Source organism: Leopardus geoffroyi, chromosome C1, assembly GCF_018350155.1.
Source record: "Leopardus geoffroyi isolate Oge1 chromosome C1, O.geoffroyi_Oge1_pat1.0, whole genome shotgun sequence".
NCBI lineage: Eukaryota > Metazoa > Chordata > Mammalia > Carnivora > Felidae > Leopardus > Leopardus geoffroyi.
The window spans coordinates 163,135,014-163,147,813 of record NC_059328.1 but is presented as its reverse complement, the minus strand read 5'-3'; the positions used below and the strand labels follow the sequence as shown (position 1 = coordinate 163,147,813).

The 12,800-nt window shown below is 41.5% G+C and overlaps 1 protein-coding gene across 5 annotated transcripts in view; it reads left to right on the top strand.

The window, feature by feature from the left end:
* WIPF1 (WAS/WASL interacting protein family member 1) overlaps positions 1–12,800 on the top strand; it is a 125,118-nt gene that overhangs the window by 98,432 nt on the left and 13,886 nt on the right. For all 5 annotated transcript variants that reach the window (XM_045480256.1, XM_045480254.1, XM_045480255.1 and 2 more), the window contains 3 exons: positions 3,041–3,170; positions 8,906–9,061; positions 11,922–12,695. In XM_045480256.1, the coding sequence (XP_045336212.1) occupies positions 3,041–3,170; positions 8,906–9,061; positions 11,922–12,695 (1,060 nt within the window). The remainder of the gene's footprint in view (positions 1–3,040; positions 3,171–8,905; positions 9,062–11,921; positions 12,696–12,800) is intronic.

Sequence of the window (12,800 nt, the reverse complement as noted above, 5' to 3'; positions counted from 1 at the left end):
GTCTGTTGTGTGTCTCTTGTTTTAACTAATTCATGTTTCTACAAATTAATTGTTACAAAAGTTTCAGTCCAAGATGCATTGGAAAAAAAAAATTTTTTTTTAACTGGTCCCTCACTCAGAGAAGTTTGAAAAGTTCTGATCTGGCTAACATAGCAGGCTTGTTTATCTGTATTTCCCCAAAAGAGTGGTTTTATACCACTAGCTGGGTAAGTATGTGGATTAATTATTTTTTTTATTTTAATGCTCATGTAATGATTTTAATGCATGTTCTAAAAATTATAACTAGCACATCAAACTGAGGGTTTAATAGTGAGTTAATTTAAAAGAAAATATTCACCTGAAAAATAGTATAATAGTATAGTGGACTGACTTAATGAAAAATACTAAATAAATAATACAGGTAGCTGAGAAGATACACAAGTTATACAAGTTGTACCAGAGTGACTGAAATGTATCCTATTAACTCATTTCCATCCATTATTCTGTGACTGAAAGCAAGATCCTAAAGAAATCGGATATAGAGATGAGCAAAGGGAAAGGGGGGGTTAGTGGCCATCCTAGGGCACTGTCTAGTGGGACAGTTCAGTTAAGGGTTCTTGACTGCAGAAGTAGCACCCAAGGAGATTGGGCACCAAGATAAATTCGGAGGCGTAACAGGAGGCCGGTGAAAATTGCTGACCCCAAGGTGGTAAGAGAGCCAGTGCTTAACCTCTCTGGGCCTCAGATTGTTTTTCGTTGTTTTTTTTTTTTTTTTTTCATCCTTAAAATGAAGACAGGGAATTTTAAAAGTTCTTTCTAAGGGGAACCTGGATGGCTCAGTTGGTTAATAAGCGTCCGACTTCAGCTCAGGTCATGATCACGCAGTTAGTGGGTTTGAGCTCCACATCAGGCTCTGTGCTGACAGCTCAAAGCCTGGAGCCTGCTTCAGATTCTGTGTCTCCCTCTGTCTCTCTGTGCCTCCCCTGCTCATGTTCTCTATCTAAAACAAATAAACATTAAAAAAAAAAATGTTTTTAATAAATAAATAAATAAAAGTTCTTTCCAAGATGTGTTGTTCAGTTGAAAAAACCAGTTTCAGAGGAATGGAAGGTGACTCCATTAGCAAAAGTCAACTGTACACATAAAAAGCACATCTGGAAAGGAGCGCTGAGAAGCTGCCGTTAACAGGCTTGCTTCAGGGGTGTGTTGGAGGCAGGTGGGGAAGGGGCACTTTGTTATTTTTTTAACTGAGATATATAACTGGCGAGGAACGTTGTGTACGTTTAAGTCATACAAGGGGTTGATTTGCTACAGTTATGTATTGCAGTGTAATTGCAACCTTAGCTTTAGCTGGCCTCTCTTTCACATCACATAATTATCATTCCTTTTTTTCTGGTGAAAACATTTAAGACCTAGTCTCTTAGCAACTTTGAAGCTTATACAGTATTGTTAACTGTAATCACTGTGCTGTACAGTAGGTCTCCAGGATGTATTCATCTTGTAGTTTGATTTTGTGCCTTTTAATAGCATCTCCCCAATTTGGGCAAAGGGGCATTTGTTGATCCCACATTTACCCTTCTGCCAAGTTACAGGGAAGGAAGGCTGTGGGGTCAGACAGCCAGGGTTTGAATCCTACCTCCTCCCCCTCTGACTAGCTGGGTGACTGGGGCAAATGATTCCACTTCCCTGTGCCTCTATTTCCTTGTCCGTAAAATGGAAATAATGACTCACAGGGTTGATGAGGACCAAATGAATTAATACACATAAAAGTTCTAAAAGCAGTGCCTGGCCTGGGGAAAAAACTATATAAATGATAACTGCTGTTATTATGAGCAAATAATACTCTGTAATTATTTCAAGACCCTTCCAGCTTAACACACAGATTCCATGTAGCCTGCTTCCGGGTTTTCCTTAGCTTTCCCTCTGCCTCCGACTCTGATACTAAGTCGCTGGGTGAGGGCTCCAGCTAAAATGCCCCAGCTTTACCTCTTGTGCCCCTCACTGGCTCCTCTGGAGTCAGATCCTTCAAGAAGGGCCGGGGCCAACCTAGAAGGTCTCTCAGGTCTGCTGGAAGGACCTTTGGGTTTGGGGAAGCCAAGTGTCCCTGGGGCCAGGCCAGACCACGCCAGTTTCTACATGTGGCAGACACAGGCACATGCCTACTTCCAAGTCCTGTGTGCTGGGCTTCTTGTGTCCCCACTCCATCAAATAACCCTGAGAAAGTGAGATCTCAATTTCACAGCGAGAATCTTTCCTAGGAATTCTGGAAAAGGGAGAAAATACCTAAACATTTTAAACCACCACCTTTGTCCACCCTGCAATCTCTGTGAGCCAAGCTTTCAAAGGGATTGGACATTAGAAACACCTCCGGCAAGGGACTTCTGGGAACTTTTTGGGATTATGGGCATGTTCTATATCTTCATTGTGGTGATGGTTACATGACTGTGTATGGTTGTCAAACTGGTGGAACTCTACACTAAAAGAGTGATTTTACTACATGTAAAATACACCTCAGGTCTGGCTTAAATTAAAAAGAAAAAAAAAAGTCTTCGGCAATGTAGAGAGAGGGAATTATTTTCTAAAACTTTGGTGGATTTAAAGAACAAAGAGCTGACCCTTTGTGCTAGAGGCCATTTGCCCCTTGCATCAGGTTAGCTCTAAAAGATGTGAAGGAGAAGCTGATCTTCAGGGCACGTTCTAGAGGGTGAAGCCTCGTAGTATCCAGCAGAATCCTCTTAGACTTAAAATTCCCTTCTCGTCTCTTCGCATCCATCCCTGGCTCCGTTGGTTACGGCCAGACTGTGGTCTGAATTTTTAGAGACTTTTATCAGGGACTGACTCTTCCTGCATTAAAAATGAGTGTAATTTATTGCTGCATCTGTTCCCAAATGTCTGGGTCTTAAAAAGAATGACATCGGATCTAAAACTTGTGGAGAATTTACAGCCTATTGCCAAGAACCTCAATAACAAGCTTCCAATACTCTAGCTGTCCCCACCGAGTGTTGTGGTGCATGATTTTTAATTCAAGAGATGAATACAAGTGTGCGTGCTCTCCTTTTAGGCCAATACAGAAAAGCCTACCTTGAATAAGTCCGAACAGGCTGGGAGAAATGCCCTTCTGTCTGACATCAGCAAAGGGAAGAAACTGAAGAAGACTGTCACCAATGACAGAAGTGCACCGATATTGGACAGTAAGTGAAAAAAGCTGTTTTCCATGGAGATACATGATTTATGGCCTAACCATCAACCCAACCCTACCCTTCCAGAAAGATTTTTTTTTTTTTTTTTTGGTTAACAACAGCTGCAAAGCTAGCAAAATAAGGGACTTGTATCACTCAGTGTAGCCACAGCTCCGGCTTGGGTTCCCTCTAATGCTGCAGGAAGCCAGTATAATAACTCTTTGTCCAAGGCACACACAGCAGCGATTCTCTGAATTATTCACAACACTTTCTGGAAGTTAACCCGTTACTGTTTGCACCGCAGATCAAAAGGCAGCGTGCAATATGGAAAGAGCCCTAGAATCGGAGGACATAGGTTTGAGTTCTGGCACATCCTTCCCTTACCATCTCCGAGCCTTACTGTCTTCAGTTGTAAAGTGGAGATAATATGTGTTCTGCTGCTCTCGCGGGCGTGCCGTGAGCATCAAACAAGACCATGCAAAAGTGTTTTGTGGTCTGGAATGTGTCATTCAAGTGTAAGATGCGATTTTCAGGAGCTGGGAGAGAGAGAGGAAATGAGATCACAACTTTGCTTATCTATCCATCATAAGTCTGAGATACTTTCTAGAACAAACCAGGGTATGTATAAACAAACAGGGCTCCTGTTAACATTTACAACAGAATGAAAATGTACCCATGACTAGAATCCACTGGTAGTTAATAACCAGGCCTCGAGACTGTCTCCTCATGTTCCTAGACCTCTCCACTGCCAGCTACGTGTCCCCAAAATACATCCTACACACACATCCCGTTTGGACTCCATAGGAAATAGACTGACTTTCCAAAATCACCAGAGGGAGCCTTGTAGACATTGGAAAGTGATACAGGATTTTAGCCAAGTAGAGGATTAGAAGTGTTTAGGAGGAAGTTCTAGGAAAAGCGCCTAATGGGTAGAGAAGAAAGAAGGCGAGAACATGGGTGTGGAGAAAATGGAAAAGAGGAAGGCCAAGACAAGGCTTTTACATGTTGCTCTGTTACCAGGCTCTGTGTCACAGAGGAGAGAACACCAATCTCCAAAAGCCACTATGGGGTATTTTACCCTTAACTTGACACAGTTACCTCTTAGTCAAAATGCCCACAAAACTGATATGGTATTTTATAACCCCTTAGTCCTCTTGATTGGTACCATGAGATTCTCCTTGAGGGGAGCCCGGCACCACTCATCTCTGGGAAGCCTTGGTCCAAAGCTGTGTGAGTCATGGTGCCTGTTTGTGGGGCCAGAGGAGCTCCACAAACTGCCAACCTCTGGGACAGAGTTCAGTTGTTCTCTCCACTGTGGGAAGGGGCCTAGGGCTCGAGAGAGGTAGATGTGAATTCCCCACTGATGTTGAAGAAGACTGCACAGTTTAGTGCCTATTCCTGAATCCACTATTGGAAACTAATTGTGTTCTTCAAGGTCCTCTTCTCCTCCCATTAAATGGAAATAAGTATTAGTTCTTCTCCTTTCCAGCTGCTCAATGATGTTTATGAATGCACTTTGCTAGGTGGACACATGATGCAACCCAATGCATGCCCTTGTTGTCCATGCACTTAATGGTCTCCTATATTGTTCCACAGGCTCTTTGCAAGTGGCAAAATCCATCTATAGTTTTTTATTTGTTTCCAACAGAAATTTCCCTGGGTCCTATGTCAAAATGTGGACCATGGTTGTATATAACTCTTTTTTTTTTTAAGTTTACTTATTTTTATTTTGAGAGAGAGAGAGAGCATGCATGCATGAAGCAGGGGAGGGGCAGAGAAAGAGGGAGAAAGAATCCCAAGCAGTCTCCACGCTGTCAGTACAGAGTCCGATGCGGGGCTCAATCTCACAAACCATGAAATCATGACCTGAGCTGAAATCAAGAGCTGGACACTTAACTGACTGAGCCACCCAAGTGCCCCATACATCCTATAACTTAATTCAGCCTTATTCTGCAGTGTGATTACTAATGAAGTAACCTGGAGCCAATTAGTTATTCTCAACTACTTCAGCTTCTCTATCTGGAAGGTGCACAAATGTTTCTGGTTAAGAAGACTGATGTATGATGTCTGATAGTGATCATCAGTCTCTTTGAGTGCCATGTAAAGGCATCCTATGTAAATGCAATATTCTAAAATGTATCATTAATTAATGAATAATATTTAAATGTTATTATTGGTAATAATTAAAATTAAAATGTGTACTTTTATATGGAAGCAATTTTGCATACACTTCTAGAAATTATTATTGTAATTTTGTTTGTTAGGTGAAGTAATCAGTTCACTATCAGACTATTTCTTCTATCAGCAGAGCTCCCATAGGTAGCCCAGAAAGCTCTACATCTAGAAAATATACAGAACTACACAGACTTATGATCAATCTAATCGAGAAAAAAGGAAAACACAAATGAATAACGTTTAGGACTCAGAATGTAGATTAGTAAGAGATTCAAGCAAACCTTTCTAAAATTAAGGATGCTATGATGAATTTATATGCTAAAACATGTTAAAATCTTAAAGAAATTAAAATTTACCAAAATTCACTCATGAAGCTTCATTGAGCAAGAGAAAAGTTGAAAACTTTATCAGGCTACTTTCTCTCTCAAAAGGTTTAGAGCCAGACAGTTTTATCAGTAAATTCTTCCAGATTTTAAGAAACAGCTCATTCAAGTGCTATACAAATTATTCCCAGACATAGAAAGAGATGGAGAGCTATCTGATAGACTTAATGAGACTAGCATGATCCTAACCTCAGACTTGACCAAGGCAACACAAACACAAAAAGAAAGCTATGTATCAGTGTCAGGGGACATGTGCAATGTTTGGAGGCATTTTTAGTTGTCACAACTTGAATGAGGGGTTCCTACTGACATCTAGTGGGTAGAGGCTATGGATGCTGTAAACATTCTATAGAGAACAACATAGCCACCCACCACAAAGAATTATCTGAGGGGTTCCTGGGTGGCTCAGTTGGTTAAGTGTCCAACTCTTGATTTTGTCTTAAGTCAAGCCCTACATCAGTCTCTGCACTGACATCAGAGAGCCTGCTTGGGATTCTCTCTCCCTCTCTCTCTGCCCCTTCTCTGCTCTCTCAAAATAAACAAACATTTAAAAAAAATTATCTGACCTAAAGTGTCAGTGGTTTCAAGGTTAAGAAACCCTATTATAGACTTATGATCATAGATGAGAAGATACTAATTAAAACCAAAAACATCTAATTCAATAGTATATTAAAAGAATAATTCACCGAGACCAGGGTTTATCTCATTTTTAACATTAGAAAGTCTATTAAGCCATCATATCAAATCCATATCAGATCATGAATAGGCATTTGACAAAATTCCATGCCATAAGAAGGTCGTTTTTTGTTTTTGTTTTTAAGTTTATTTATTTGAGGGGTAGGGACAGGGCAGAAAGAGAATCCCAAGCAGGCTCTGTGCTGTTAGCGTGGAGCCCAACACGGGGCTCGAACCAATGAATTGTGAGATCATGACCTAAGCCACCCAGGCACCCCCAAGAAAGTCTTAAAAATCTAAAATAGAGAATCCTTGCTGACTGTGAATACTTAGAAGGGAAAAAAAAACTATTTCAAACCAATAGTTAGAATGTAACTTTGAAACATTAAAGGTGTGCTCATTAAAATCAAACTGTAGTTGTCTTTAGTTTAACAGTATTAATAATTTATATTGCATGGAAGTCCAGTCATCAGAGTTATTACTTAGATAAACTAGAACTAAGATAAGATACACCGCTATTAGAAAAGAGGAGGCAAAACCTTTATTATTTGCAGACCATATGTCTAAACTACTAAAAAATCCAATAAATGTTTTATAAATTTTAATTTAGAAAATATAGCAAAATGGTTTCTTAGATGTCAAATGAAATTTTCTGATGCCAGTGATAACCAATTACAAAAGGGGAAACAATTTCAACAAACAAAAATGTATCAAAGGAACCCTAACAAGAAGATATGTGACCCATATCTTGAAAGTTATATATCTTCACTGAGTAAACCAGAATCCATGGGAGAATCTACCATATTTCCAGATGGTCTAAATATCATACAAGTATCAATTCTTCCCTACTAATTTGTAGATTTCATATACTACTCTAGAAAGTTTTCCAGGGATAGAACTTTCAACAATGTTTAACCTCATAAATACAGACATACATACATAAGTATTTTGTCATGAGATCCTTTTTTAAAAAGAGAGTATAATCATGGCTCTCATACAGATATAAAAAGAACATAAGTCAGGGGCACCTGGGTGGCTCAGTCAGTTAAGTGGCTGACTTAGGCTCAGGTCATGATCTCAGGGTCTGTGAGTTCGAGCCCGGCATCAGGCTCTTTGCTGACAGCTTGAACCTGCCTGGAACCTGCCTCTGTGTCTCCCTCTCTCTCAGCACCCCTCCCCTACTCACACTCTCTCTCTCAAAAAAAAAAAATAATAGACATTAAAAAAATGTTTTAAAGAACATAAGTCAGATATTTCATTTAACTCATCAATTAATGAGGGAAGCAGTATAATGTTACCAGTTCAAAGGAGAATTCAAAGTACCACACTCATTAGGCAGATCAGAGGGGAAATTAACTTACAAATAGGTGCAAAATCCATCAGTAATCAATTTCATGCCACTGAATACAACTAATTTACGTTTCTATGGACAATTATTATCAGTTTTCTACAATTTAAAGAGTTGTAAAATAGCTCAAAGACCTGGAAAATAACCCAAAAGCCTAGACAGGATACTTAGTAATCTTTTTCTTTTTCTTTGTTGTTGTTGCTGTTGTTTGTTTGCCCATTTCAGAATCTTCCACAGTTTTAGGGACATAAATGTAAAATAAAACAAAATCTTTGTACCATCTTAAATTGCAGGGATTGTTTTTTTTTAATGTTTAAGCCTCCTGTTGGGCTTTATGATATTAAAAATTTGAAATCAACCCATAAGGCCATCAAATAAGTAGATAGTCAAATAAACTACAATATATTCATGTTCTAAAACGCAACGCAGTCCCTTAAACTCATGTTTTCAAAGATAATGACACGGGAAATGCTAACAAAAAAGTGTTAAGTGAAAAGAGCAGGCTAAAAGCTTTTTAGTGAATCTGGTCCTAATTTTAAGAAAAAAATCCATAAAATAGAAGAGTACTAACAGGAAAGAATACGTCCTAACAAGCGCACTAGTAAGTAGCTAACAAGAAATAAGTACTAACAAGAAAAATACTTAACTTTTTAATTTCTTAACAAGTACTTAGAAGTAAGTACTAACAAAAAAAAATACAAAATAACCTCCATTTCCAGGGAGTAAAATTATGAGATATTTTATTTTCTTCTATTTTTACAGTTTCCTTTCTTCTCACCTCTCATTGTTATCTCCCCCCTCCCCCTTTGGACTTTCTTTGAAGATTCTTTTATTTACCAAATCTTAAGATACAGATGTTAACTCTATAGCAGCTCGCCAAGGTGGGGTGTGGGGGTAAGTCATCAGCTATTACTGATTCTCCGGCCAGCCGGGGACCCTGTGACTGCCCTGGAGTGAACAGAAACCCCACCGTTTTCTGACCAGGGGTAGGGTGAGTCCTTAAAATCCTGCATTTTAATGAAATCCCAGTAGGCCCCCACAGGCCCAGTTTGAGCTGGCTCCCAGTTTGGTCCTCATTGTTTATTGTTTACTTGGACTCAGGCTGTGAAGGACTCCAGTGATGTTTTCGTACATGGTGAAGAGACTGTGTTTTCTTCCTTCCGCAGAGCCCAAAGGCGCTGGTGCTGGTGGCAGTGGTGGCTTTGGTGGTGGCGGAGGTGGCGGTGGCGGTGGCAGTTTCGGAGGGGGTGGACCGCCTGGTTTGGGAGGACTGTTCCAGGCTGGGATGCCGAAGCTGAGACCCACAGCCAACAGGGAGAGTGGTAAGGACAGTTTCTTTCTCACTTAGTAACAAGATGAGGCAGAGTTTGGTGGTTGGAAGGCTTGGCAGCCCTTCTCAGGCACTGTGCCCTTTCAAACATTTTAGGTGGCTTGAAATGTTAACACTGTTTTATAAAAAAGACTCTATGTAGCATCTTTTTTTTTTTTTTTTTTAATCAAAATCAGACAGCTCCATTGAGCTGTCAAGTATTTGCCCAGTGTCCTTGGGGTAACTTGTACTTTTTTGTACTTTTCTAAAGGGTGAGCTAGAGTGGGAAGAAAAAGAAGGAGCAAATGGAACTTGCCGTCCCTGGAAAGTCTGCCTGGTGACCTGGCAAATTCACCTTTCTTTGTGAGGTAGCCTGACCCAGCTGTCTAGTATAGTAAATACTTGTGGGCCACTTTTCAAACACACTATGGAGCATGTTCTATGCAATATAATTACATATTGCACTAAATCTAAAAAGGTGTTTTGCATGACAGACATCTGGCATTTGAGGGCCAGTGATTCTAAATATTCTCTGCAGGGACACAGGGAAATGAGTCCTACAGGACTGTCTTTGAACCTGACAGCAGAGAGAAAAATTGAAAAATCTGGTCATGACCAAATAAAAAAACCCTGCAAAGTGCATGAGGCTTGATACATTTTACCATAAAACTTTCTGTATTAATGTTTATTATGCTGGAAGACTTTTCTTTCTAATTCTGTGATCGTTTAATGTCTGCTGGGAAAGTATGAAATTCTCGCAATCATATGAAGATAAAGCCACTGAATCCTCAGGGTTATCTGACTAGTTAGCAGTTGAATGGTCAAAGTCGAAAAAGAGGCTTGATACCATGAGAGATTCTATCTTGCCAGACCTGCATTTACCTTTAAATTTACTTATTTAAAACCCACTTCAAAAAGGAGGCAGTTGACAAATGCAGACATTCAGTACTTTAACAATAGGTGAAGAAATTAAGGCAAAAGATAACTGCAAATAAAATTAAAAAATGAAGGGGTGCCTGGGTGGCTCAGTCGGTTAAGTGTCTGACTTCGGCCCTGGTCATGGTCTCACTGTTCATGAGTTCAAGCCCCACACTGGGCTATCTGTTGTCAGCACAGAGCCCACTTTGGATCCTCTGCCTGCCCCCATCCTCTCTGCCCCTTGCCTGCTCACGTGCTTTCTCTCTCTCTCTCTCTCTCTCAAAAATAATAAATAAAATTTAATAATAAAATGAAGATGGAATTTAAGTTAGTGCTCAAAATGGTATACCAGATGTATACATCATCATAGTATACCATCCACATAAGGAATACTAGCTGTGTGATGTATACATGGCTAATAACTGCAGCTTTAATCTGAACTTGGAATTCCAACAGAATTTATCACAAGCTGGTGACACAGAATTATAGCACACAGTCAAGGGAAATACACCTTTTTTCTAGTACCAAAGTTGAAATTAAAAATTCTGTCTAGAGTTCATGTTACTCCACTGTATAAATCCATCCAAATGTTTCTTACTGTGCCTTGGATAAAACCTGAACTCCTCTGGTTTTCAAAGTTCCTTATCACCTGACCCCTGCTGGCCACTCAGGGTCCATATGCTAGGTTCTCCATGTTCACTGTGCCGCAAGCACATAGGCCTCAGTTTTTCACCTTGAAGCTCATTCCCGCCCCAGGGCCCTTGCACCTGCTGGTCCTCTGCCTAAAGCACCTCTTCCTCACCTTTCTATGACTGGCCTCAGCTCAAATGTGACATTGTCCGAAAAGCCATCCCCACTCAGCCACCCCATCTATCCTGGCCTCTCCATCTCATCAACCTATTTTAGTTTCTTTTTAATACTTACAACTATCTGAAAATATTTCTATGTTTGCCGGCTTATTATGTATCTCCCCCCACAAGAATGTAAACCACAGGACAGCAGGATCTTTTCTATTTTGTTTACTCCTCTGTCTTTTAGCATGTAGAATAATGATTGATATACAGCAGGTCCTCAATAAATACTTAGTACCTTAATAAGCTTATGGGTGAGATGGTGGAAGTTTTTAGACTAATCATTTTTTGAGAATTACCTTGGGTTCCAAGAAATTCTGGGGTGGTAGTTTGAATTTTTTCCATAACTTTGGCTCCTTTTGTTGAACCGAAGAAGTTTAATACTAATGATATAATAGAGTTGTTCTGACCTGCCACTGCTGAAATGGAAGTTGACTCAGTAAGGAAAAACACTTGTGTAGTTTCCTCCTCCTTTGCAGATCAAGACCAACCCCTGGTGTTGAGTCTTTCAATTAAACTTTGACAGTTTCTTTTTCTTGTGTTCTTATTTCCGTTCTAATTCTTCTATTACATTTTTACACTTTCTCTTGGGAATTTTGTTCAAAGGGACTAGGTAAGCCCACCCATATGGATATTTATACATTGGGAAAACTGATTTTTCACCCAACATGGCTAAGTTATTTTTTCAAAGCGGAGAGGTGCAGGCACAGGAGGACAGGGGTGGGGACAGAGAGAAAGAAAATCATTAGCAGAAATCCCATGTACCTGCAGCATCTTCTCATAATAGGGCTATCTCTCCGGAACCCTTCCCAACTTTCTCTTGGTTCTTGTACACACATAATGCCAAGAGAGCTGTCCAAAATCCTTTTGAAAGCTGCCAGGTTGTAGAACCTGGAAGTAGCAGGTACACAGGGACCTGGGATCAGTCTTTCTGACTCCAGGAAGGACCACACAGAATTTGATTTATATAAATGATAGTTACCTGTACTTTATGGCATCTAGGAAAGGACTTCCAGTAGCTGAGAATACACTCTAGTTCTCTGATTTTCTTTAAGGGGAGGTGTCCTAATTTCCTAACTGGATTTTTTTTTTCCTGTTCTTTAGATTCTGGAGGAAGCCGACTCCCAGTTTTGCCACCGGGAGGAAGATCCACATCTGCCAAACCTTTCTCACCCCCAAGTGGCCCAGGGAGATTTCCTGTGCCTTCCCCAGGCCACAGAAGTGGTCCCCCAGAGCCTCAGAGGAACCGAATGCCTCCCCCAAGGCCCGACGTGGGCGCAAAGCCTGAAAGCATTCCCCCTCCAGTACCTAATACGCCAAGACCCATTCAATCAAGTCTGCACAACCGAGGGTCCCCACCAGTGCCTGGGGCCCCCAGGCAGCCCAGCCCTGGGCCAACTCCTCCCCCTTTCCCTGGAAACCGAGGTGCTGCTTTTGGAGGAGGCTCCATACGCCAGACACCCTCAGGCTCCTCCTCACCCTTCTCCAACAGGCCTCCCCTGCCCCCTACCCCCAGCAGGGCCTTGGATGACAAACCCCCTCCTCCGCCTCCTCCAGTGGGCAACAGGCCCTCCGTCCATAGGGAGGCAGTCCCACCCCCTCCCCCTCAGAACAGCAAGCCCCCAGTGCCTTCTACCCCGAGGCCTTCCTCCTCCTCACAGGCCCCACCGCCACCACCGCCACCAAGCAGACCCGGCCCTCCTCCCCTGCCTCCGGGTTCCAGTGGCAGTGATGAAACCCCAAGACTCCCACAGCGGAATCTGTCCCTTACTTCTTCGTCTGCACCCCCCTTACCTTCACCAGGACGTTCGGGCCCTCTTCCTCCCCCGCCCAATGAGAGACCCCCTCCTCCAGTGAGGGACCCACCAGGCAGATCAGGTAAGGCAACACCTGGGGTGAGTTGTCTTCCTACAGCCCAGCCTGCCCCCATGTCACTAATCCTCATATAAGTGAGTGGAGTCCAACAGAAGCTTAAGTGAACTC